Here is a 27,939-nt window from a genome sequence, read left to right on the forward strand (position 1 = left end):
AGTGCTCACGTCGAGACCTAGCCCACTCTCAACGCTGTTCGCCAGCCTGGCATTCCCTCCTGCTCTTTACCAACCCCACTTTCTTATCTGGAACAAGGTGGACAAACCATTGCTATCCCACACTCTACGGGGAGGTACATTGACCCCACTGTCCCAATTGATGGGATCCTTCCAGGGCGTGGATGGAACATTCCCAACTCCGCCATTACATCTCTACATGCTAATGCTCCCACTGCTACACTGATGCGGCCACTCACTGAGTTTGAAGACCTACTGACCCTTCCTGACAGACAACTGCACCCCTTATCTCACATATACCAAATCCTACTAAAAATTGCCCTACCACAAAACCCTCCTTCTATAGCTAAATGGGAACACGAACTTAATTGCCTTATTAGCGACTTCAAATGGGATAAAATACTGACATTTACCTACAAGACCTCCATTTCTTCTAGAGCACAAGAGCGCAACTATAAGATCCTGGCCAGATGGTATCTATACCCTACTACTTTGCACAAAATAAACCCACTCATTTCGAATACTTGCTGAAGATGCTCTGGAGCTCCAGGTACCATGTCACATATCTGGCACTCTTGCCCTCTAATATCCCTGTTCTGGGGCAAAATACTTAGACTCTATCATGACTTAATCGGGGGACAAAATTGATAACTCCCCTCTTATCACTATGCTCTCCATGTTCCCTGAATCTTACAAGCAAAGTAAAAAGGACCTCCTTCGACACTTTTTGACTGCAGCAACTCACTCTTCTTTCCCCTTCCCTTTCCCCTCCCCCCTTTTTTTTCCCTTTCCCTCCTTACTCCCCTTTTCTGATCCTTACTGTCCTGCGGTCTCAATGACCAGGACATCAACGTTCTGTTATGTACTTATTATATGATGCTTATTAGAATTGACTGCTGTACGATCCAATTACATAAAAAGGACTCGGGCCTTGGTTGCCTGCATATGAGAAATGCACGGAACCATATGTCATCCTAAAATATTATGTCCAGTACCTATAGCCTATTATTGTTATTACTTTCTTTTGTACTGATCACAATTTGTTTCCGACTACGGTTTCTTTGTTTTGGTTATCTTAGTATGTTGTTTTATGCACTTTAAAACTTCAATAAAAACAGATTAAACATTTAGTGGTGCTAAGCTGCAGTCAGCTTAGCGATTTGATAGTTCAGCTTTTTAAGTTTCTCCTAGACTCTGGTTACTGTGTGTGTCCTTCTGTTCCAGTAAAGAAAATGTCATCAGCTCACCAAGGATTCCTCAAAAGGGGACATAATAAAAATACAGCAGTGTTTCAGAGCATCGCAGAGCCCCTTCGTCTGTCACTTGCCTGACGAAGGACCCCTGCATGGCTCCGAAACATTGCTGTATATTTATCATGTGACCATAAGAAATATCCCTTTTAAGGAATCCTTGGTGTGCTGATGACATTTTATTCACTTTGATCATCCACGGTTTCCAGCCTATGGTCATTACAGCACCCATCACTACTGAATGGGGAATATTGCACTTGGACTTCTGTTTCAGTAGGTGCCACTGTAAGAGAGCTGTACTATTCAGAGATATGAATATTTATCTCTTTCTGGCCAACCATTAGGAAGTTGCTTGCCACTGGTGCATGCTTGGAGTACAAAATTAGGGTGTGACCTTGAAAAGTTAGTGTTCTCCTCTGGGCCTCCTGCCTAGGGGAGGGTTGTGTTTGCTGCTAAAACCTCTTAGGCTTACAGCCTGAGAGGGTGACCATGTGGCTGGGAAAATACCTGGATTTGGGGCCTAGCATGGAGATTGAGCAGCCATGGGGGACTTCCAGATGTCTTGGGGTGACAGAAAAGCTTGGATGAGGAGATTGGACATTAGTATGGAGTCTCCTTCCCAGGGTGCTGGCAGCTGATATAACAAGTGCTATACAGTCAGGAGCTACAATCACAGAATTTAAGGTTGGCTTCACGGTTCTCTGTCTATGAAGACTGAGAGTACATTTGTTCCCCTTTTTGTGGAGTCTGTTAGTTTTGGATGGCCTGTGCCCTTACTCTCTCTGTGTGGAGTTTGACTGTGAGCAATAAACTCCTTTTGTTATATCTTGAAGTTACTGGTGCCCATCTGTTCACATCCTACTGTTGCCTACTGTTGCCTAAGTAGTCTACCCATGCAGTGAAATTTTAGCCCGCCCTGTCTCTGGGGGCACCGCCATGACTCTGGGGGTCAGGGAGTTGCTACACAGGTCTTATAATAATTGCCTTGTGATGTAGCGGTGTGAGAGTTCAGAAGTACATAATCATGTGATTCTACCTTAAAGTGGTTGTAAACCCTATTCATGAAGGTTGAACTAAGCACACACTGTATATCTGTAGTGTTTACCTATCTCTCTCCAAAGCTCTAATTGTTTTTTCTCTCTGGTGCTTTGTTACTCTGTTATCAGCATGAGTCACTTCTGAAAAGTTCTCCAACACATGAGAGAACAGTAATTTGTGTAAGGGAGAGAGCCTAGAGGTAAAGCAGGGAGCTTGTCTATTCAGACTACTGCTCTGCATGTTCCTTTGTTCCTCTGTCTATGTGTGTGTGTGTGTGTGTGGTCCCTTTCCTCCAATCAGCTTTCACACAGTGTAAGTCTAGTCTTACCACCTACTCCTATGTGCTGCTGAAAGAGGAAGAAAGGTTTTTAACACGATCTGCACTTTCCAAAGCGTGTAGAAAGGGGGAAGACTGCAGATATATAAGAAAAACGTATGTACAGGGATTTGTTTAATCTCTGTGTATCATCAGAGGCTATTCACTTCACTGGGTATATGTGAGGGTTTACAGTAGTGCTGCAACGATGCGTCGAAGTAATCGATTACGTTGACTACGGAAATACGTCGGCATGCGTGTAAGGCGTCGGCGCGTCGCACGTGACGTCACACTCATCTCGCGCGCGTGTAAATGGCGGTAATGGCGGCTTCTGCTCCTGGGGGGGAAAGTTCCAGTCTACCACAAAAAGCTAGACCACGATCATCAAGGGTATGGGAATTCTTTAAACAGAGGCCAGATAAAATGGTCCTTTGTTCCCTTTGCAAAACCGAAATGGCGTACCACGGCAGCACAACTGCAATGCACGAGCACCTCAGAAGAAAACATCCTGGCGCTCTCCGACCTCAAAAGGACAAGCCACCTTTGTAAGTAGTACTATTAATATTACACACAATTAATATATGCTAGCTAGGTAATAATTACGGATACATGCTCAGGGCCAGGGTACCCATTTGTTGCTGCTTTGCTTTGCTTTAAGCTTTGTAGTGGCCAGCTCACGTTTTTTTAAATGTTCCACAAGGCACTTTGCAGCCCTCATTGTCTTGCTGATCTGGGGATCCCTCAGGGCATGGTAGAAAAATGCAATCTGACCAGCACACCTGAGAGAAGAGATGTCATGCTTTTCTTCCAAAATACGCAGAGCAGCGACAACATTTGCACTGCAGCATTATGCAACTACAACATTGGCCATGGATATCTCAAACTTCTCAGCTGCTTTTTCTACTAGAAAAAAAATACAATTAATATTGTAATCAAAGTAATCATATTAAACATAATTATTAATCACATTCAGTTCATTTAAAAATATGCAGATTTACTACCCTCTTTGAAATACAGTACATTATTGTTAGCATTGGGCATTCATAGATTTCATGTTTAAATTGGTTCCTATGTTATTAATTATTATTATTGTGTTTTGTTGTTTTTCTCAGGAAGAGGCAAAGCTGTGTACAAGATTTCTTCTTTCATAAAAAGGATGTCACTGTTTGCACACCCCAAATGGCCATTACACTTACCAATAGCATACTCAACATGATTGTAAAAGATATGAGACCTCTTTCTATTGTAGACGGTCAGGGATTTCGTAGGATGATCAACACGTTTTACCCAGGATACACACTTCCCTCCAGGTCTCATTTCACTAAGCTGATGGAGAAGAAATATGAGGAAAATTTTGAAAGATTGAAAGCGTCACTCAAAGATGTGAAATCCAAAATAGCTCTCACCACAGATGCATGGACCAGTATTGCCACAGAGGCATACTTGGGTGTCACATGCCACTTCATTAATGAAGACTGGAAGCTTACATCATACAATCTGACTACTATGCCACTTGAAGATCGCCACACAGCTGAAAACATTGCTAACTGGGTGGAAAAAGCAGCTGAGAAGTTTGAGATATCCATGGCCAATGTAATTGCAGTTGTCCATGATAATGCAGCAAATGTTGTCGCTGCTCTGCGTATTTTGGAAGAAAAGCAAAATGGCATCTCTTCTTTCAGGTGTGCTGGTCATACATTGCAGTTAGTTGTCAACCATGCCCTGAGGGATCCCCAGATCAGCAAGACACTGAGGGCTGCGAAGTGCCTTGTGGAACATTTTAAAAAAAGTGAGCTGGCCACTACAAAGATTAAAGCAAAGCAACAACAAATGGGTACCCCTGATCATGCACTAATAAATGATGTATCCATAAGATGGAACAGTACTTTACACATGATCAGTCGCCTGCTTGAACAGAGGTGGCCTGTCACTGCAACACTTTCCGATCCTGATGTCACACCATGAGGGAAGCGCTTCCTGGATTTAAAATATGATCAGTGGAGCTTACTTGAGAAAGTGGAACAAGTCCTGAGGCCTTTCGAGTGTGCTACTGTTTTCTTGAGTGGAGAGTCCTATGTGACTGGTTCCTCTCTACCTCCTTTGGTAAAAGGCCTCCAGAAATCCATACAGAGCACAATTTGCGAGACAGCAGCAGTCAAGTCTTTCCAAAGTGTTGCTGTACAGGAGATGACCTCAAGATGGGAGCTGGAAACTAAATTCAGAGATGACTGAGGAGAAAATATATATTTCTTTTTGCAGCAGCCCTGGACCCCAGATTCCGCAAACTAAAATTCCTGGCAGCAGAGGACAGTTTAAAAGTTCACCTCAAGGTCCAAGCTCTTGCTCTTGAAGAGAAAAGAAGATATGAGGAAGAGCAAACACATCAACGTCAGCGTGAGGAACAGGTTCAATCAGCCAGTACAGAGATGAAATTTTCAGAGAAGAGGCAAGTGTCTCTGTTGGACACTTTGCTCGGTTCAGATTCAGATGACCACCACAGTAATGGTGAGGATGACACTGGTCACATCCAAGATCAAGAAATTCACAGTGAAGTTGTGAGGAATGACATACACATGCACTTTATTGAGCAGGCCATTTCAAAGGAAGAAAATCCACTGAAATGGTGGAAGGAAAATGAAGGGAGGTTTCCCATCTTGGCCATGCTGGCAAAGAGTTACTTGTCTCTGTCTGCAACATCAACCCCATCTGAAAGGCTTTTCTCAGTTGCTGGCAACATTGTGACTAAAAAAAAAAAGAGCAAGCCTAACTTCAGAGCATGTCGATATGCTATATAGCATTGCTATATATTAGTAACACAGACCCCCAACCTGTTGCACTCTTGGGTTGTATAATGTTGGACTTTTTTAAACTACAAGATGGCTGCCTTCAGGTATTTGTTGCTCAGTATTGGCCATTATATTTGCACAGTGTTGAGCAGTGCTTTTGTTGGACTTGGCTCTTTTAAAACAATGTTAGTTTTTAGGTATGTTTTACATTTACATCATAGTGTTGTTGTTGACCAGTATTTTTGTGGTGTGTTACTTGTAAACAACACTTTAGGGCATCAGGCATGAATAATTAATGCCATATAAATTCTGTCTAACACTTTGCAAAAGATGCATTCTGAAGGCATTATGTGGTTTAAAGTAGTAAGGTTTACTACTTTAACCACCACATAATGCCTTCAGAATGCATCTTTTGCAAAGTGATAGGCAAAATTTATATGGCATTAGTTATTCATGCCTGATGCCCTAAAGTGTTGTTTACAAGTAACACACCACAAAAATACTGGTCAACAATAACACTATGTATATGTAAATGTCAATGTAAAACATACCTAAAAGGTAACCTAGTTTTGAAGGAGCCAAGTCCAACAAAAGCAAGCACTGCTGCTCAACACTGTGCAAAAGTAATGGCCAAAAATAATGGCCAATACAGCAAAAGATTACCTGAAGGCAGAGAGCTGACTTGTAGTTTAAAGATGAAGTAAACCCTCCTCTGCAAGTTGTACCTATAGGTAAGCCTATGATAAGGCTTACCTATAGGTACTGTAAATATTTCCTAAACATGTGCCGTTTAGAAGATATGTACCTTAAATGCAGCAAGTGACATCACTGGCGCAATGCGCTCTGAAGGAATGGCCGCTGGTGCTGTTCCTACAGAGCCCCGTGCCGTGACCGTCGGCTCCCGTGGGCATGCGCGGGAGTGACGTAATCGCGGCTCCAGCCAATCAGATGACCGGATGCCGCAAACCCGGAAGAAGGACGACAGAACATGTCACCCATGAGAAAGGTGAGCGGTCGGCACTTCGGGGCTGCGTTCTAAGGTAAGTATTTCATAATGAGCTAGTATGTGATGCATACTAGCTCATTATGTGTTTGTCTTTCAGGTGGTTTTTTTTTTTCAAAAAAAAAAAAAATTCTGAGGTTTACAACCTCTTTAAAGAAGAAAAAGTGTTAGGCAGATATGGCATTTTCATGCCTGATGCCCTAAAGTATTTGGCACTTTATGTATATGTCTTTCTTTTATTTTTGCACACACAGTGTTGAGCAGTGCTTTTTTAGAATTAATATGGCATGTTGAATGCTTTTGGTTCTGAATTAATGGCATTATTCGTGCCTGATGCTAAAGTGTTGTTTACATTTTATTTTTGCCACTTCATTTTTGTATACTGTAAAAACTTCAACCACATTGAAGTATTTTTTGGAAAAAATGTAATAAAAGTTAAAATATTATATTAGAAGTTGTACGTATCATTTTTTGTAAAGTTATTCAAAGGATTAATTAGCTAATCAAAAAAAGAACACTAGATCAAGCAAAAAAAAAAAAAAAACGTTAGAGTAGTCAACTAATCGGAAAAATATTCGCTAGATTAGTCGACAGACAAAATAATCGTTAGTTGCAGCCCTAGTTTACAGCCACTTTAGGTTGGGCAAATGCATGCTCCATGTTCAAATACAGTGTAGGTACTTGACTTCTGAAAATATTAGTTTCAAGACTGCCATACTGACAGTTTTAGCCAATGCAGATCAAGAAAGTCAGAGTGAAGTCAGAACTCCTGAGTATAGGTTTGCTTTGAAGGACAGCATATGCTGTTACAATATGTTATGTTTTTGTGACACCATGTAGTATACTGCACCTTTATTAGACAGACCCTTAAAATTATTATAGCATATACTGCATGTGTCTATTGCAGCATGTCTTTGTCACAAAGAGTAGCCTTTTGTGTTTCAGTTTGTGCTTTCAGATACAAATAACTGGTGATCCTGTCAGTCCCTTTCGTTTACTTTTTAAAACTAACCAGGCCAAGCGACAAAGCACATCCTTGCTGGTGTGGTTAGTCTGTGTCTAAAGCCCCGTACACACGCACAGATTGTTGGCTGTAAATTGTTGGCCAACGTCCGATCTGCCGATTGTAGGCTTGTTAGTATGATGCTTCCGACAACCATCTGTGAATTTTCGGCCGCAAAAAATATGGTGTGCATGCTATAAAATTTTTTTGTTGGCCAACAACAGAACGGCCGATTGTTCCTCAGTCAGTACAGATTTTGGCAGACAAAAATCAGATGAGCAAGACTGGGCATGCTCAGAGAAGAAAAAACACACGGAAAGTCAACCATCACATGACATCACTTCTGAAGTTGGTTTTAGTTGGCCAACAAAAGTCCAGTGCAAGTCTAGAGCACATTTCAACCAACAAACACTGGACAAAAGACGACCGATCGGTTGACCAACAATGTGTGCGTGTGTACGGGGCTTAACTCTTTCCCTGATAGAGATACAGGCACACCACTGGGGAAGGACCCTCCCGCCTGCAGAAGTGCAGAAACACCCCACTTCAGATGTTTCAGCTGACTCCTTACTTCCCAGGTAATTTCAGGTGACATGTCTTACTCATGTCCCTTTCCACTGCCCAGATCATCCTGGCCACTCATACTGGTTCTTTGATGGTAGCAGGAAGAAATTAACCACTTTACCCCCTTCCTGACCAGGCCCTATTTTGCGATTCGGCACTGCGTTATTTTAAAGGACAATTACGCGACCGTGCAGCGCTGTACCAAAACAAAATTTACGTCCTTTTTTTCCCACAAATAGAAATTTCTTTTGGTGGTATTTAATCACCTGTGTGGTTTTTATTTTTTGCGCTATAAACAAAAAAAGAGCGATAATTTTGAAAAAAAAAAAATATATATTTTTCTCTTTCTGCTATATGAAATTTCCAAAAAAAATTAATTAAAAAATCTGAATTTTTTAACATTTTAGGCCAATTTGTTTTCTGCTACATATTTTTGGTAAAAAAAAAAAAAAAAAAAAAAAAATCGCAATAAGCACATTTTGATTGGTTTGCGCAAAAGTTATCGCGTCTACTAACTACGGGAAAGATTTATGTTATTTTTATTGTTTTTTTTTTTTTTTTTTTTACTAGTAATAGCGGGACTGCAACATTGCGGCGGACAGATCGGACCCCTAACTGACATTTTTGACACTTTTGGGGGGACCAGTGACATTACTACATTAATCAGTGCTAAAACTATGCACTGTTACTGTAATAATGACACTGGCAAGGAAAGGGGTTAACAGTATAGGTGATCAAGGGGTTAAATGTGACCCTAGGGGAGTGATTCTAACTGTATGGGGGTTGGGCTTCTGAGATGACCATAGAGACATGTGATCCTATATAGAAGGATCACATGAGCTCTGTGATCATCCCAGGGAGAAGGACGGTCGGCTGTGTTTACAACAGCCGACCGTCCTCTCTCAGCTGACGAGCGGGGGTGAGAGTGCGCCACTGGCGGCGCACGCTCGCTCCCTAGACTCCCGAGAGCGAGCGCCGTACATGTACGGCGATTCACAGAGGAGCGGCTGCCTGCCGCAGTATATCTGCGGTGGGCAGTCGTAAAGGAGTTACACTCCTACAGTGGATGTCCAGGGAACTTGACCTTTTACTTGGTGTCACCATTACCAATGCACTTTGTTCAGCAGGGAACAGATCAGAATAATGTGTATCTATATAAATGTCCAATTATTGCATTCATTCAGGGCTGGGACAAGGGGTGGGTGGAAGGGTAGGTTGCCCTGGGCGCAATGGTCTACTGTAGGGATGGGGGGGCCTTCCTTATTTTATAAGGCTGACAAGAGCAGTGACAGCAGCAGTGATTTTCACAAGTGAGTGACTGCTGGGCGTATCATCCCCCTGAGCTTGCACATCATGAGCGGGGGGTGCGCAGTTTGGCATCTTTGCCCTGGGCGCTGAATGATCTTGTCCTGGCACTGCATTCATTCCTGATGTTAAAGACAGCATGATGCTATTTTCCTGTTATATTGTTATCAAAATTCATAAACATATTTACTGTGGTACTAAACTGTACTAAAGTACATTTATTCTGAATGACACAAAGCTTACATCTCGGATGAGCCAGCTGACAGGATATCTTCCCAATAAAAGAGAAAGTGCATTCTTCCACAGGGCCTGATTATCCTCTGTAAGGAAAAATTAACCTTTAAACATTAGGATGGTAGAGTTTTCTTATCATGTCACTTTACACATTATTCCTTTGCAGGGTATTTGTGGTTTAATTTTTTAGGATAGCAACAAGATCGTTTTTACAAGAAATGCTTAACCAGTTTCCTGCAGTGTTTGAAAATATAAAAAAAAATAGAATAAATAGAATTTTGAGAGGGTACAACCTATGTTAGATTTTAAATACTATCTGTGTCCCTGTAAAGAAGAGTTCCCTCACTTGCTGTATAACACCCAACAATTGGGCAGCATTTTATTAGAAAAAATGCTTTTATCACTGTCTGTGTCCCCAATGGGAAATTTTCCCTCACTTCCTGTTTGGTCTGACATTTATCAAATTGACAAAAAATCTGAAGAAAGCCCCCCCCCTTTTTTTTTTTTGCTTTAAATTGGATTTTAAGGCCCCTTTTACACGGGTTTGACTCCGTTTTGGTCAGCAGGGGATCTGTGCGTAGAATCCTTGTTGATGAGAGCAGAGCGGGCGGATGACAGGTCAGTGTTCACTGTATCTGCAGAGTGGACATGGACAGAGCCCGCTCTACTCAATGGGCAGTTGGGTGTAAACGGATTCCTCTATCCGTCTACATGCGGCTACCCTCCAATCCAATCCTCCTACACGGAGTGGACCGGATGGGAGGTAGGCGGGTGTAAATGAATACAAGTCCTGTCCATAGGGATGAATGGGCCGTCCAAGAAACTGACAGGCGGACCTGTTTGGAACAGTGTGCAAGGGGCCTTACTGTCTTTAACCACTTTACCACTAGAGCATTTTGCTGTCTTACGTCTGGGCCACTTTTTGCGATTCGGCGCTGTGCAACTTTAACTGACAATTGCGCGGTCATGCGACACCGTACCCAAACGAAATTTACGTCCTTTTTTTCCCACAAACAGAGCTTTCTTTTGGTGGTGTTTGATCACCTGTGCAATTTTTACTTTTTGCGCTATAAACAAAAAAAGAACGTTTATTTTGAAAAAATAACAATATTTTTAACATTTTTTTATATGAAATTCCCCCCAAAAAAGATGTAAAAACCAATTTTTTTAAAATTTTTGGCCAATTTGTTTTCTGCTACCCATGTTTGGTAAAAAAAAAAAAATCGCAATAAGCGTATTTTGATTGGTTTGCGCAAAAGTTATTGCGTTTACTAACTAAGGGAAAGATTTATGTCATTTTTGGTGTTTTTTTTTTTAACGAGTAATGGCGGCGATATGCGATTTTTTTTGCAGGACTGCGACATTGCGGCGGACAGATCGGACCCTTGACTGACATTTTTGACACTTTTGGGGGTACCAGGGACATTACTGCAGTAATCAGTGCTATAAATATGCACTGTTACTGTAAAAATGACACTGGCAGGGAAGGGGTTCATTTTATTGGAGAGGGAGGGGTTAATGTATGCCTGGTGCTTACTAACGTTTGGGGGGGGAGGTGACTGAGTGAGCCAGGGACAGATCGGATGTTCAGCTATGCTGAACACTCCGATCTGTCACTCCCTGTCACTTAGGAGATCCGCCCGCTCTGTTTACACAGGCGGGTGGATCTCCAAAACTGGATTCCCCGACGATCGGGGCAGAGCAGCGGCGATCGCCGCTGCTCCTCCCCTGGCCTGACTCCCGCTGTGAATGAAAACAGCGCGAGCGCGCCTACAGGGGGAGGAGTCTGGCGACGTAGGTCTACGTCGTCAGACCTACAGTACTCAGTGGTAAAGTGGTTAATAATGAATACAAAAACCAATTCAGTATCTCCAAAATATATAAAGACTGCAGAGTGTGCAATTTTTATATCTTTAATATGCCTTCTACCTTGGTGTGAAGCAAAAGCAATCAACTCTGTCCAGTCCAGTTGATTTAAACTTGTACAATCAATTATGATCCCCAAAGGTGGTGGGCTGGGTAAGTACATTCTTTTAATAAGAAAAATATGTATAAAAATGCCTATTGCCAACCTTAATAGCAGTATTGAAATAAAAATATATTATATAAGGTATATACTGTGTGTGTATTGTGACAGAACCCACTGTCACTGTGTGTTTTGGAGGGGACTGTGCACAAGCCTCCTACCGACAGACTATGGGCCAGAAGATACTGGAGTTTGGCGCTGCAGCCTCTTGACTTTACTATCCACCATCGGCCTGGTAAGCAGAATGACAACGCTGATGGGTTGTCCCGGCAAATGGAACTCAGCCCCTAACCTAAATTCGGACATCCCCAAGTTAACCTGAAAAGGGTCAAGCCGGGTCTGCCGGAGTGTTCCACAAGGGGGAGCACTGTGACGGATCACCCTGTCCCTGGATTGTAAACTTTTATTAAAATATTAAAAGGTGTACAATATACTCACAAGACTGGTGTGGTACAACACACATCAAGAATAGCATATACAGTCTCCAAGGTAGCCAGGTCCCAATAGTGGCAAATGGGCATACAGATAGTCGCATGGGGCTGCTGTGGCTAGGCTGACGCGTTTCAGGGGCGAGCCCCCTTCCTCAGAGCCAGAAAAGATGCTGCACTATTGGGACCTGGCTACCTTGGAGACTGTATATGCTATTCTTGATGTGTGTTGTACCACACCAGTCTTGTGAGTATATTGTACACCTTTTAATATTTTAATAAAAGTTTTTATGGTAATGCACTAGGTCGGTGCGCCCCTCTTTTTTCTTTTTTTGTCTTCTCTACCAGTGGTTCTGGATACCCTTGATCCTGAAGGGGGCAGCAAGACCAAACAGCTCTCTTTACATCTGAGTTTGTAGTGCACCTCTTTCTACTCCATCAGACAGCACTTAAGCGCAGGAGGTTTTGTTTTTTACCTGGATTGTAAACCCCTTCGTGTCATTTTCCTATGAGTTTGGGACATTGCCCTTTTATTGCATTTTATTTCCTCTTTATTCATCCTCTGAACAAAGGAGGATGGCAGGACTCATGGCATTGAGTTAATGTAATGTAATGTTACAGCCCATCCCCCCCCTCCTCCTGTTTCTGTGTCTAATTGTGTGGACAATGGTCTGAGCTGGAGACATCTCTCCGCAGGGGGTGTGTATTAAGAGACTGTTTCAATGTACAAATGTTTAGTTCCCATTGGCTTGTTCCTTGTCCCCTTCCCCCGCTGTGACAAGGCTAGAGGGAGTTTCCCTAACTGTGTGTAAAACTGTGTCTTGGAATGTAATAAACAGTTTAAGCTCTGCATGGTTAGCCCTCAACACCTGTGTGGATTGTCTCATGATTGAGGGGTTAAGGGCTGGATATGGCTTCTCCGCAGGCTGTGGGTGCGTTTGGAGGACAGGAGACACAGGTCCGGCGGATGTGCCCACCTGGGGTACAAAGATCCGTTACATTGGTTGGCAGCGGTGGGATGTCTCCTGCAGTCCAGGACATCCAAACCACCACCAGGATTCAAGATCTGGGCAGCTGCCGAGGAGTGATACAGGGACCAGCCAGCATGAGAGCGGAGTTCGGGAGGAGGCTGCAAGGCATGCGGAAGCACCATCGGGGACCAGCGACAGAGCACACCAGGCTCGGCTGGGAGGATGTGATCCGCCGGCAACTCTGGCATGAGGCGCTAAGCCAGGAGCGGCACCATCAGGGGAGGATCCTTCCCTCCTCCACAGAGATGTACCGGACGCAGTACTGTGCGCGAGAGGTGTTCCTGAGGGAACGACCGCAAGATGAAGGGAAGATGGAGCTCAGAAGATTGGTCCAGGAGGAAATGAGGCTGGACGCCAGCTACAGAGCCCTCCGGTGGTTCGCGGCTCAACTGTGGCCAGGTACAGCAGATGGCAGCCCGACAAAAGGCGTTGGCTATGGCGGCATGGGGCTGCTCCATCAAAAAATGTACGGAGACCCAGACTTTGGGAGCGATGAGGAGTGGCGGCTGGAACACATTCTGGATTTCCGACATGAGGTGCTGGACCTCCTCGACGAGGCGTGTGACCTGGAGGAATTGGAGTTCCTGGTTGAGCAGGAATGGGAGCTCGAGATTGCCTACAAGCGGCTGTTTGACGGTGATCAGCAGCCTGGCATGGCTCCCGTTGCCTGGGACTGTCCGAGAGAAATAGCAGACAGTCACAAAGATGAGAAGCAAATGGGGCCAGGGGTGACCCTGCGTTTTCCCGTACTAACTGCAATGGAAGAAGCAGCGATGATACAGAGGGCACTGCGAGCGCTAGAATGCCAGAACGCACTGGAGGTCCCCCAGGCAGCGAGACAAGCTAATAGCATGAAGGTCTCAGAAGGGGGAGTTGATGCAAGCGCTAGAAGGCTGGGAAGTGGTGATCAGCAGCAAGTCCAGAGTATCTCATCTGGTGCCCCAGCAGAAGCGCTGGCTACAGGGCAGAGTGCCCCTGGCATCTGCCCAGCATCAGAAAAAGAGTTGGATCCGGAGAGTCTGAGAGAGGATCTGCGTGAGCGGTTTTCCCAACAGCAGATATCCCCACCGGGAGTAGAGGAAGCAATTCTCCCTCCCCAACAATTGGACACTACCCCAATGTTTATCCCCCCAGCAGAAGCGCTGGCTACGGGGCAGAGTGCCGCTGGCCTCTGCCCACCCTCAGAGTTAGATCCAAGGAGTCCAAAGGGATAACCTCAGTGAGCAGCTTCCCCAGCGCTTGGACACTACCCCAGTGTTTATCCCCCCGGCAGAAGCGCTGGCTACAGGAGAGAGCGCTGATGGTCTCTGCCCAACATCATAACCAGAGATGAAGAATCCGGGAGACAGTCCCTGCAAGATACCTTCTCAGCGGCTGGTAACTACACCAGGAGAAAAGCAAGTACCTTTTTCTCCTCAAATGCATAGCCCTACCAGTGGAAGCGCTGGCATCAGGGCAGAGGATTATTCAGCTCCCCCCAATATCTGCAACCCAGCCCCGGATCAGAGGAGTGCAGACAGTTGTTCCCACTCTGCAGCAGCTGTTTTTATTCATGGGAGACCCTATGTGCAATTTTGCTCCCCAGCGCCAGAGTCGTACTTTTACTTTTCCTGGTTGCCTGGGGTGGAAGTTTGTGACTAACCCAGGTCCAGACCAGTTGAGGGTCAGGAACCTCGTTAGTCTGTTTTTAAAAGGGGAGAAATGTGACAGAACCCACTGTTACTGTGTGTTTTGGAGGGGACTGTGCGCAAGCCTCCTACCGACAGACTATGGGCCAGAAGATACTGGAGTTTGGCGCTGCAGCCTCTTGACTTTACTATCCACTATCGGCCTGGTAAGCAGAATGACAACGCTGATGGGTTGTCCCGGCAAATGGAACTCAGCCCCTAACCTAAATCCGGACATCCCCAAGTTGACCTGAAAAGGGTCAAGCCGGGTCTGCCGGAGTGTTCCACAAGGGGGAGCACTGTGACGGATCACCCTGTCCCTGGATTGTAAACCCCTTCGTGTCATTTTCCTATGAGTTTGGGACATTGCCCTTTTATTGCATTTTATTTCCTCTTTATTCATCCTCTGAACAAAGGAAGATGGCAAGATTCATGGCATTGAGTTAATGTAATGTAATGTTACAGCCCATCCCCCCCCCCCTCCTCCTGTTTCTGTGTCTAATTGTGTGGACAATGTGTGGACAATGGTCTGAGCTGGAGACATCTCTCCGCAGGGGGTGTGTATTAAGAGACTGTTTCAATGTACAAATGTTCAGTTCCCATTGGCTTGTTCCTTGTCCCCTTCCCCCGCTGTGACAAGGCTAAAGGGAGTTTCCCTAACTGTGTGTAAAACTGTGACTTTGAATGTAATAAACAGTTTAAGCTCTGCATCGTTAACCCTCAACACCTGTGTGGATTGTTTCGTGATTGAGGGGTTAAGGGTTGGATATGGCTTCTCCGCAGGCTGTGGGTGCATTTGGAGGACAGGAGACACAGGTCCGGCGGATGTGCCCACCTGGGGTATAAAGATCCGTTACATGTATATACTATGTGTACAAGCACACAATATTATAATTTACCTCTAGCATTTGAAGATATAGTAAATTTATGGGGACTTTGCCCAGTATAAAGACCAACAATGCCTGTAAAGGTCGTTCCTGTGTACACTATCTGAAATATAAAGCACATAATAGCAATTACAAAACAAGTACCAAACATGTTAGCAATTCTAAAATACATATGACTTTCTCATGTATCTTTTTTATTATTTCATTTTCTAAAATGAATTAATGCAAAAAAGGCTTTCACAAATGCCTCCCCAGCTCTCTCACCTCTCAAAAAGCCCCCCCCCCAGCTCTCTCACCTCTCAAAATGCCCCCCCTCCCAGCTCTCCCACCTATCAAAACTGCCCCCCCCAGCTCTCTCACCTCTCACAAATGCCCTCCCTGCTCTCACAAATGCTACTCTAGCTCTCAAAAATGCCCCCCAACTCTCACAAATGCCTCTCCAACTCTCACAAAGGCCCCTCCAGCTCTCTCGCCTCTTACAAATAAAGAATGCAGCCGGTGCACCAGCCTAGTGCATTTCCTTTGAGATAGCTTTATTTGGATACAAAAGACAGCTATATACTCACAAACAACATTCACATTAAGGCACTTCAAAGTACACACTGTACTGGAAATGACCAGGTCACCTAGACAAGCCCAAAACGTGAGAAGACCATCCAAACGGCTGACACGTTTTGAGGGGAGATCCCCTCTTCCTCTGAGGCAAATTTGGATAGTACAAGAGTAGCCTTAATATAGCATATAGGTCACATCACATGATGCCCAAACTAGGCTCCTCCCATCAGTGGGTGGGTATAAAAACATAGATGACATATGGGATATTGCTTTTGTTAGATCTTCATGTATATACATGTCACATGCAATAAACTACATGTACCCACATTAAAATTAAAAATAAAAATATTAAAAATCGCCTGAGCGTTGGTGTCAGTGGCATAAAGTCTATTATCCATAAACATATATATTGTGTTCTATATACATACCATTGAGGTGTGTGTGTGTGTGTGTGTCAACATCAGCCATAATACCACTACCCCTTTTACAGAATATTAGGCTCACATGTTAAAAATGTTCCTCTGTATGGTTATGCTTAGTAAAATGTGTTCAGTTCATAGTTTTTAAACTTTACCTGCCCATTCCTAATAAAATCCACATCCACTACAAGCTTTCTTAGGTCTGTGGAAAAGTACAAGTCCATGTTTCTTCCATGATAAATATATCCTTCCTTAGTTTCTGTTATTATACTTGTGCAGGCCCTAAATATGTTGGACAAACATTTGTGTTAGAATTCTAATAGGAAAATACTGTCAGCATTTAGAAAAATGATACAGTTCCACCCAAATGATATTAAAATGTTAAGATCTATTTTCCACTAGATATCAGGTAATTTTTTTGTTTATAAATTTGGGAATCATAATGTGGTTTCATTTGGTTAAAGAAGCTTTACACAACCTTTTTACCTTGGAGGAACCCTTTTAATAATTTTTAGCAGATTACACCCCCCCCCCCTTTTGATCAGAAAATAATTCAGCGCCACAGCATTGGCTCTTTACCAAGATTGGGGGCGCATGAGAGCGGCCATTCTGGGGCGCCGTCATATGATGTCGTCCCAGAATGAGAGCCGCACCACTCTGCTGTCATTTGACGGTAGTAGTTAAAGAATACCTTGTGGTGTTTACTCTCCGAAATGTGGTGATTTTGTGGGTGTTTCTACTAGCCTTCAAAAATGTGATAGGTAGACAGGGAATTAGATGCATAATTTATGCCTCTGGAAAGTCTTAAACTGATACTAAACACACACTGTTCAACCACCTGACCCTTACCCCCCTTCCTGACCAGGCCCTTTTTTTGCACATTGGCACTGCTTTACTTTAACTGACAATTGCGCAGTCCTGCGACGCTGTACCTAAATAGAATGTTTGTCATTTTTTCCCCACAAATACAGCTTTCTTTTGATGATCTGGTCTTTTTTGATCACCTCTGCGGTTTTTATTTTTTGCGCCATAAACTAAAAAAATTCTACAATTTTTGAAAAAAAAAATATATATATTTTTTACATTCTGCTATAAAACATATCCAATAAAAAAAATTAAAAAAATCAAAATTTCTTCATCAATTTAGGCCAATATGTATCCTGCTACATATTTTGGTAAAAAAAAAAATTCCCGTAAGCATATATTGACTGGTTTGCACAAAAGTTATAGCGCCTGCAAACAATGGGATATTTTTATTTAATAATTTTTTTACTAGTGGCGGTGATCAGCGACTTATAGTGGGACTGCGATATTGTGGTGGACAATTTGGACACTAACTGATACTTTTGACACTTTTTGGGGACAAGTGACATTATTACAGCGATCAGTGCTATAAATATGCACTGTCACTGTACTAATGACACTGGCTGGGAAGGGGTTAACATCAGGGGCGCTCAAAAGCTTAAATGTGTTCCTAGCCAGTCCTTTTATGATCTGCCTTGTTTACATAGGCAGATTGCTGTTCTGCCTGTGTACTAAACAATCGGTGGGTGCTGAGCAGTACCCACCCCTGGGCTCCCACTGTGAACACAGCAGAAGTGGGGGTGCCCATGCGCAAGCCCTACCTGGAAGAGCTGGATCACGTATATATGCGTGATCCAGTGCACAGCTGCTATAGAGTGGTCAGCAAGCGGTTAATTAATATTGTCCCTTATGATTCTGTATGTGGATGATAGCACTGTAATTGTTGTAATACAATCAATATACAGCTGCCACATGACAAAGGTCTTTCTCAGCCTGTCTGCAAGGAAACATAAGCAGGAGGAGCTTCCATTCCTTTGCTGCTGGTCACATGTTCAAATGAAAAACAAAAAACAGAACAGCCTTTGGAATAAAGAGTAAAAATAAATAAAATCAATAACTGGTTTTAAATTGTCATGCAATTATACATTTTAACAAAAAATCTATATTATTTACAATAACATGGTGTGGGCGGATTTCTGCCAGTCACAGGCTGTGCCATGCCCCTCCAGCCTGTGTCTTAGAAAAAGAGGAAGATGAAGCCTACATTAATCAACATGTAAAATCCTACCCCCATTGTGTTTAGCTGGTTAGTGGGCATAAGGGAGGAGGAAGGAGGGAGTGGGCTGTCATTTACCACTGTTTATACACCCACATATGTGACTCTATAGTCACATGGGCTGCTCAAGTGTGATAAGGAGGAAATGCTTAGCATAGAAACTCACTGAAAACTAAGCATGTGCAGAGTTGCCACCACAGCTTCAAAATCCCTAGCTGAGTTGTGGACTTGGACAGAAGGTGGAGATAGAGAACAGAAAATTAACCAGGTTTTTTCAAGCATACAGTACACGGATCTCATATTGAATCTCATATTGAGTGAGTATGAGCAACATGTATGAACAACATGTATTACAGCATTTACGTATTAAGTGATGGACTGGCCAAGCATGTTTTAAGACCTAAACCCTATTGAGCATCTGTGGTGCATCCCCAAACAGAAGGAGGAGGAGTGCAAGGTCTCTAAGATCCACCAGCTGTGTGATGTTGTCATGGAGGAGTGGAAGAGGACTCCAGTGACAACCTGTGAATCTCTGGTGAACTCCATGCCCAAGAGGGTTATGGCAATGCTGGAGAATAATGGTTGCTACACAAAATATTGACACTTTGTGCCCAATTTGGGCATTTTCACTTAGAGGGTGTACTCACTTTAGTTACCAGCGGTTTAGACATTAATGGCTGTGTGCTGAGTTATTGTGAGGGGACAGCAAATTTACACTGTCATACAAGCTGTACACTCACTACTTTACAGTGTAGCAAAGTGTAATTTCTTCAGTGTTGTCACATGAAAATATATAATAAAATATTTATAAAAATGTGAGGGGTGTACAAACTTTTGTGAGATACTGTATATGCAAGGACTTCTGCTTCAGCTCTACATTTAACTGTTTTCGTTACAAGCCAAGTCCAGAGGCGTAACTAGGGTCTCAAGTGCCCTTGGCGAGGAACTGTATCGGCGCCCCCCCCCAATGGAGAGAGAGTTCTGACAGAGAGAGACAGGGGGGGGGGGGTTTACAGAGAGAGGGCGGGTGACAGAGAGAGAGAGAGAGAGGGGGGTGAGAGAGGGCGGGTGACAGATAGAGAGAGCGGGTGACAAAGAGAGAGAGAGGGGGTGACAGGGAGAGAGGGGGGTGACGGGGAGTGAGAGGGGGGTGTGACAGGGAGTGAGGGGGTGACAGGGAGAGAGAGAGGAGGTGACAGGGAGAGAGAGGAGGTGACAGGGAGGGGGGGGTGACAGGGACTGAGAGGGGGGGTGTGACAGGGAGTGACAGGGAGTGAGAGGGGGTGACAGGGAGGGGGGTGACAGGGAGTGAGGGGAGTGACAGGGAGTGAGGGGGTGTCAGGGAGTGAGGGGGGGTGACATGGAGTGAGGGGGGGTGACAGGGAGTGAGGGGGGTGACATAAAGTGAGGGGGATTGACATGGAGTGAGGGGGGGTGACAGGGAGTGAGGGGGGGTGACAGGGAGTGAGGGGGGTGACAGGGAGTGAGTACCTGACCTGAGAGGCCAGCCAGGCCTTCCGTCTCTACAGTACATCGATCCAACCCGGAACTGCCTGGAGCTGCCTAGAGGAACCGACTGATGATGTCATGTGGGTGGAGCCCTGTGAGGAGGGGAGCCGCCTATCACATGGAGCTCGGACACACTCACTGTCTGGACACACAGAGAGCTCCGGTATTGGAGCGGGGGGTGCCGGCCGCCGGGGACACAGGCTGAACGGGGGATCAGTAATTCACTGCTACACTGCCAATGTTTTTTGCGCCCTCGGCCTGCGCCCCTGGCAGGCACCATTCTGGCCAACCCCTCAGTACGCCCCTGGCCAAGTCCACAGATATATAAGCAGATACTTCTGCTTAAGCTTTTCAGAAAGGAGTTTACTGTTCTCAACTTGTACATAGTTTCTGTTTTTAGAGTATCCCACTCAATTCCCTCACCCCTATCCAAGTTCTCCAAAAACAAAAAGAAGAAAACAACACCCTAGACTGGTTTTTGAGGAAAAGTGTGGCTAAGATTGTGTGACTGGCTGCAGGGCAATCCACTGGGGAAGAACCTGGGCAAAACTCCAGCGGCTCCTACGGGAGTAAGCGCTACACAGTACTGCTTACCCAGATGGTGAGATTAACCTGAAATATGTTTAAGACATGTTTGTGGATGAATATAAGCTAAAATCAGAAATGTAAAACAGTTATTACTTTCCAATGGCAGAAACTGCACTAGGTTCCAACAACCCCAATAATAGTTATCACGTTATACTTGTATAGTTGTTGGTTTGCCTTTAAATAATTTTGTCCCTTTCTCACTCCGTAGCTAGCAGATGCTCTGTATAGTTAGTCCCACCCTCTTTTCAATGTGCCTTCTAGTTTTTACTCTGACTACATGTATTGCTTGATATAGACATATTATCATTTTCTGACCTATCTGATGTTCATCTGGTATGATCTGCTCAAGTTTGGTTTAAAGCTTTCTATGATCTGCAAAATCCAATCACTGCCAGTTCTACTGAGACTGTAAGTTACAGCTATCTCACCACAACTGGATAAGTTACAGAGATCACACCTTAAGTGCTTAGATTGCGGGAGGCAGAAAACAATAGTAATATGCAATGTAAAACACATTGTGACAGACGGATGCTCTGTTATTATTTAAAGATGCAGATAATGCCTGTTGCAACAGTGAAATGGATCTGATCAGGTGTAAGACTCATTGGACACAGGCGGATTTTACCCCACAAAAGCTATTCAGTTTAGCCAGTTAACCGGTGCGTCCTTCAAAGGAGACAGATAGCTGAGTAGTGTGTGTAACTAGGGTTCCTTCAGAGGTTGCTAGGGGTTCTTTGAGAGGAGAGCAACTTCTGCCTCTCAGTTATGTAACCACTGACACCAATGATATTTTTAGCTATCTGTAAGGAGGGCATTCTTCCCTTTGACTATCAAGGGGAAGGAGAATTCTCCCACAAACTACCATGCTAATGTATGGTGGGCTGTAGATATAGTAATTATTTGCAGAGGTTTCCTGAGATTAAAAAGGTATTTCAAGGTTTCCTCCAGATTAAAATGTTTGAGAAAGGCTGGTTTAGACTGACACGCAAGAAGCATGTCCAGGCCTACCTGGCCTAATGGACAAGTGCTTTGAGCAAATTGTCATCTTATGCAAACTGTGTTAGTCACTGTCTTGCAGATAGAGACAGTGCTCAAATATAGCCCAAGCTGGGCAACTTTCATAGACAGAAGGCTCAATAATCTTTGTATCAGAGTGGTGATGAAGAACCACTTTGGTAAACCCTGTGTAAAGATATTTTTTTTGTTGATGAAAAAAAGTGGGAAGGGGCCATGAAACCTACTTTTCTGAGTGGACTAGGTCCCTGGAAAGTTTCCTACTTGGAGATAAAGCTCATCTCTGCTGGTACACTCCTGGAGTAACTTGACAGTCTCCTTTTCAGTTCAGTAGCAGCCCATTATAGGCAGGAACTTACAGGTCCTTCACAGTAGCACAAGCAGAGTGACACAGCATGTAACCTTCCCCTCTCGCTTCCTTTGTGGTCACTGATCCCAGCACCACCTCTTTCAGGCCCTGCCAGACAACCTGACTGCAGCTGCCTCTTTCACCAGCCATGCTGGATTACTCTCACATCAGCCCACCTGGCTGACTCTCACACCAGCCCAAGCAGCTGACTCTTCACCAGCCCACCTGGCTGATTTTTCACCAGCCCAGCAGGCGGACTCTTCACCAGCCCACCTTGCTGACTCTCAGGAGATCTCTCAGGGAAAGGACTGAAGACTTAAGCCCACTGCTGTCTTCAAGGGAGACTGGCTACATGTGTCAGTCTCCCCCCTTTGTTGGTCCCCACCAGTGGTAAACTACTCACTCTGTCCTCTCCTTGCTCCCATGCCTCCAGGAAAGATTCCTTGCTTGTGTCTTTGGCAGAATCTCTCCAGCACCTGAGCCCTGGCCCAAGGCAGGTCACCCCCCTCCCCCCAGACTAGGGAGTACCCCTCAGGGCCACCGACAGCCTCCACACTGCATCTGTATCTTCCACCTGGCTGCCCCTTCTGGCATGACATCAATATTTAAAGGCTCCCTGCCAGGCCCACTCCTGGGGATTGTCTAGGGGCCTCCAAATATGCCAAGAAGCCCCTCCTGGCCTCTACTCACTATCTTCCAGAATGTTCTCGAATAACCTGGAAACAGGGGGAGGCATCAGAGAGCTTCTGAGATGAGTAATTTAGCCCTGGCCTCTAATAAACCCTGACCCAATTAGGACTCACAAATATCTACAGAGTGAGTCAGAGTATAGTTTGCCCACTCTAATTGTAGAACACACTAGAGGGTGCTACATAAAAAAAAAAAACAACAACAAAAAAAAAAACATGTTATATATTACACCCTAAATATGGTCATAACATGTAACACAGGGATTCTCAACCTTTTGAAGAGCGAGGGCCACTTAAATGATTTGGGAACAGGTCCCGGGCCACGATGGAATTAAATGGTTCCAAATTTCAATTTTTTTTAAAAAAAAAATTTGAATAGTATAATAAACATTTTCCTCCTGCAGCCACTGAATGGCGGTGGGAGGGAGAGGAGGGGAAGCTGGCTTTCAGCAATTGCAGGAGGATAATGGAGAGTATTCGTTCCTGTATATGTTTCCACCGCTGCCCCTCCTGTTCAAATATAAGAAACAGAATGTGACAGGGGCCCCTGGGGTATGTGGTGGGGTCGCCATTGTGAGTTGCCTACCCCAGACATGGGTTCCCCTGGTTTGAGATTGAGGGCCACATCAGTGGGCTCCAAGGGCCACAGGTTGAGCATTCCTGATTTACATGTTTAGAAAGTTGAACTTATTCTTTAAAGGGTTTGAGAAGAAAAATATGGCAAGCAAAGTGTGTCATCTGCCAGGCACTTGGGCTGTAGCCAAAGGTGGGAGTGGCTTCTTGCCAAGTGGCTTCTAAATCATGCTTTTCTATGGTTAATAAGATTTACGGCAGCCTTTGTCAAACTTATAACACAAAGGAGCCTTTAAAAAACACTTTCCAGTCTCAGGGAACCCCTGTTAATAATTACTAGATCTACAGCTCATAGTACATTGGTGTGATGGTTACATTTGTGATTGAGAAGGATTCCCCACTTACAGATAACTTAAATCAGTATTTAACTCAAAAGCAAACCTTTATTATATTGCAGCTTACCAAGTTTTAGATGTTTTGGCTGCCTTAGTTTTCTTTTTTAGGCTTTCTTTTATTTTCAGTAAGTCTGCTGTTTTTCAAAAGAACAAGCTTTCCTGCAAAAGTTACAGGGATGAGACAAGCCATTGAACAGTGTTAGGGGTGCTTTCAATGATTGACTTTTATTTCTTTATATAAAACCTTTATCTCAAAGGGAAAAAAACTGTTGCTGTAAATGCTTATAAAGTGTTAGCTGGAGTTTGGATTGTATTTGTTAGTGTATTTAAATCTGCCAGTGCATGCAACACTCCCCTTCTCCCAGACTGACAATGCCACTGTCCAAAGGTGCCCCTTGAAATGTGTTCCTTTATCCAGAGCGGGGCCACTATAATACAGGAGGTTAGTTACTGGACAGGTCACCAAGTGAAAACAAAGGGGAAAAAGCCTGAAAAAAGAAAACAAATGCAGCCAGCACATCTAATGACTGGTAAGCTGAAATATATAAAATATTTGGTTTCCGGTTTAAGACCGCTTTAAATTGCCGTCAGTGGTTATTTATCTGAGATGCATACATTGTCAATGGCTCAAAAAAACTGTAGTAACCGCTGGAGGAACCCAGGTTAAGGCCCTATTCACACCTGAGCGTTTTGTAGCTTGTAGCTCGAAAAAAAATCAATGCTTCTCTATGGAGATGGTTCACATCTCCACTCCAAGTCGTCTGAAACCAAATGCCTGAAGCTCAAAAAAGTTCTGGAGCTTTTTTTGTAGCTCGAATCGGGCAAATTTGGGCGTTTTCGGCACTTTATTATTCCCTTAGAAGTACAAAGAACCGCGCGATTCGCACGTTTTTTGTGCTTTTGCATTTTGTCACGTGACTTGCCGTGTTTTTCTGACACAGGAAGTGGATGAATAACATAGTTACAAATGATGAAACAGATGATCTTTTATCTATTGGCTAATAAAAAAATGCTCAAGAGAAAAAACACTGCATAAAACGAGCATAAACACGCATGAAAATGTGCCAAATTCGATCATAAAAACATCATGAAATGTAAGTGGAGTAAAATAAACTCTACATTGTTTGTTTTGGTGCAATAAATTCACAATGTTGGTGTCAATAAAATAAAATAAGCCCCATATTTAACAGTAAGTAGGTTGCAATAAGCCCCATTAGCTTAGCAATAAGCCCAATTAGCTGTTTATTCTCACTGGTGTCAGTGAGAATAAATGTAACCCCAAATAATCGATATCATTGGGCTAGTATCAGCCCCAAATCTTTACTGTCAATGGAAATTAAGAGCACATCGTTGATGTCAGTGGAAGAAACATTAGCATCAAATTACTGGTGTCAGTGAGAGCAAATGAGGGAGAAAAATGTGTCTTAAACCATTGCTTTCAGTCCTGTACACACATTTTAAGGATTTTCCCATTACTATAATCAGTTCACATTTTTGAACCAGGGTCACACCTGGAGACCCTAGGATAAAGGCCCAGTATTGGTTTCTATTTCTGCAGCTGCTACTGTTTTGTCACTGTCAGAAAACTGATGATTTCTGTTTAGCAAATGTGCATACTTGCAAACAACTTACATAACCGTTTCATAGAAAAGATTTATGAGGGTTACTTCAGACGTTTTTAAGCCAAGCGCTTTGGCTATACCCCGGATTTCTGCAGCATATGGTTCGGGAGCAAAAAGATCTAAGTAGAAATCTGCCAATATAAAATACATGGGCTTCGACCAATGATCTTTTATCAGGCTGGAAAATATAAAGTGAAAATTACAAAAAAAATTTGCAGTTTTACATATTCAACATCCAAATGCAAAATAAAAAAAAAAAAACCTAAATATTTAATTGTTTAGAAGTGTAAAAACAAAATTGAACAACTTTTTAACAACATAAGTGGTTCACGTTTTAGCATACTTTTTTTTTTTTTATAAAAAGCTATGTTAAAGTTTTAACCTATTTTTCACAAATAATTCACTATACTCTACCTTTAGGGCTCGTTTACACTTGCTACAAAACATGGCATGGGACACACTTTTTTAAAGCTCTCTGAATGCAAATCAAAGCCGCTGTCACTAAATAAATCTTTCCCGTAGTTAGTAAACGCAATAACTTTTGCGCAAACCAATCAAAATACGCTTATTGTGATTTTTTTTTTTTTTTTTACCAAAAATATGTAGCAGAAAACAAATTGGCCTAAAATGTTAAAAAATTTTGATTTTTACATTTTTTTTTTTTAAATTTCATAAAAACCGCATAGGTGATCAAATACCACCAAAAGAAAGCTCTGTTTATGAGAAAAAAGGACGTCAATTTCATTTGGGTACAGCGTCGCATGACCGCACAATTGTCCGTTAAAGTCACGCAGTGCCGAATCGCAAAATAGGGCCTGGTCTTTGAGCAGCCAAATCCTCCGGAGCTTAAGTGGTTAAATATAAAAATTAGGGATAGGTAAGTGGAGGGAGTTTTCAGTGCTCAGTGCAATTAATCTGTCTATCAACAACTTTTGAGGTAACATAATGTCCACATAGGAAATACATTGTTTTAAGTGAGCTGGATGACTTATAGATTTACATTCTGAGATAAAACATTAAAGCACTGCAAAAGAGTAAGAAGAGTCTCCAATAATAGGCTAATACTGTATGTCTGCCCCCAGGTTCATATACAAGTATATACTTTACAATAAAACTAGGGTTCTCGAATGTTAAAATATGATGATAAGATTTACTTATCTCTTTTACATGTTTATCTATTAACCCTTAAAAAATATTTTCGGTAAGCTGAACAGATACCTTAATAAATTATTCATATATTGCTGTAGCTCCGTAAAATTATACTGCTCTAGAATTGGTTTCCAGCGTTCCTCAGCAGGCAGGTCCAAGCTGACATTAAATCGAGGGGCTGCATAGTCCTTTGTTTCAAATGTGTAGGTGAGAGAACAGGACCCCAGGAGCAGCAACACCCATAGCCAAGCCATGTCAGACACAGGAAAGTCAATTTCAGCAGAGACACTGCAGAACGTATGACTATTTATTTTGCCCTATTTCTTTTGTATAGGAGGCCGCTGTTTACATGACCAAAGTTCGAGGATGAAACGTTAACATTCAGCTGACAGAATTGGAGTAAAATCTATATGTTGCCAAGAGGGTTGACTCTAAAGTCTAATCTGACGTAAAACCTATTAGTAAACCAACCACTTTGATGGGAATTTAGATTAACTATTTTTGGAGGTTCTTTGACTATAGCTAAACCTGTAACAGGATGTGCAATTGGTCAAATAATTAGACAAAAGATAACTGTAGCCTCAAGTTTACTAAATAGGTGCTTATCAAAATGAACAATGCAAAAAGAGTCAGAAAAGCAAATAATATCCATACAGTACAGAACAATGTTAAGGCAGATTATGAATCTGTGCAAACAGGAGTTCTTTGAAGCAGTGCCTCTCAATCAAGCACTAGCTGGCAGCACAGCACAGTCTCTCTAATGGCACTTTTCCACTGCAAGTACCGGCTCGGCTCCACTCGGCCCTGCTTGGCTCGGTTTGGTTTTCCACTGCATGGTACTGCATGGTACAGTGTTGGAACGGTTCGGTACAGTTTGGTACGGTTTTCTTTTCCACTAATAGTAAGTGGTCGGGATAACAACAATTCTCTGACCAATCAGTGGCTAGTAGTGGCTAACAGTCAAGGCTGCATGCAAAGGATTGTGGGATATGGTACCGGTACGGCCCTCTTGGAACCACAACCGAGGTGGAACTGTTCAGGTGAGCTGTACCGTTCGGTTCCATGTAGTGGAAAAGCGCCGCCGTACCGTACCATACCGAACTGTTCCAACACCGTACCATGCGGTACCATGCAGTGGAAAAGCGCAAAAGTGAGCCGAACCGTTCGGTTCCATGCAGTGGAAAAGCGCCATTAGACTCTATAGTAACATAAACTAGATGGAAATTACTACTAAAAGTGGAACTAAACCCTCCTATCGTTTACAGCCACAGCATCGACCATCTAAGCCTCTGTTTGATCTGCAGTTGCCATGGTACTGCACATGTGATCAGTTATGACACCAATTATTTGATGGCTTGACAATTCGGTTGAGAGCACACACAACTCTGACATTTCTCATTCGTGGCATGCCTTTTAAACCTTTAATTTGTTTTTTATAAGA

General features: G+C 43.3%; 1 protein-coding gene across 1 annotated transcript in view; it reads right to left on the reverse strand.

Moving 5' to 3' along the window:
• LOC309548562 (N-acylethanolamine-hydrolyzing acid amidase-like) overlaps nt 1-26,780 on the reverse strand; it is a gene marked incomplete at its 3' end in the record, with an annotated part of 65,544 nt that extends 38,764 nt beyond the window's left edge. Inside the window, exons 1-5 of the mRNA XM_082248533.1 lie at nt 26,568-26,780; nt 25,360-25,527; nt 16,686-16,812; nt 15,569-15,659; nt 9,527-9,603 (exon numbers count right to left, since the gene is read on the reverse strand). Of these exons, the coding sequence (XP_082104659.1) occupies nt 9,527-9,603; nt 15,569-15,659; nt 16,686-16,812; nt 25,360-25,527; nt 26,568-26,752 (648 nt within the window). The 5' untranslated portion in view covers nt 26,753-26,780. The remainder of the gene's footprint in view (nt 1-9,526; nt 9,604-15,568; nt 15,660-16,685; nt 16,813-25,359; nt 25,528-26,567) is intronic.
• Between the last annotated feature and the right edge of the window lie 1,159 nt (nt 26,781-27,939).

Source organism: Pelophylax lessonae, assembly GCF_965119305.1.
Source record: "Pelophylax lessonae genome assembly, chromosome: 1".
NCBI lineage: Eukaryota > Metazoa > Chordata > Amphibia > Anura > Ranidae > Pelophylax > Pelophylax lessonae.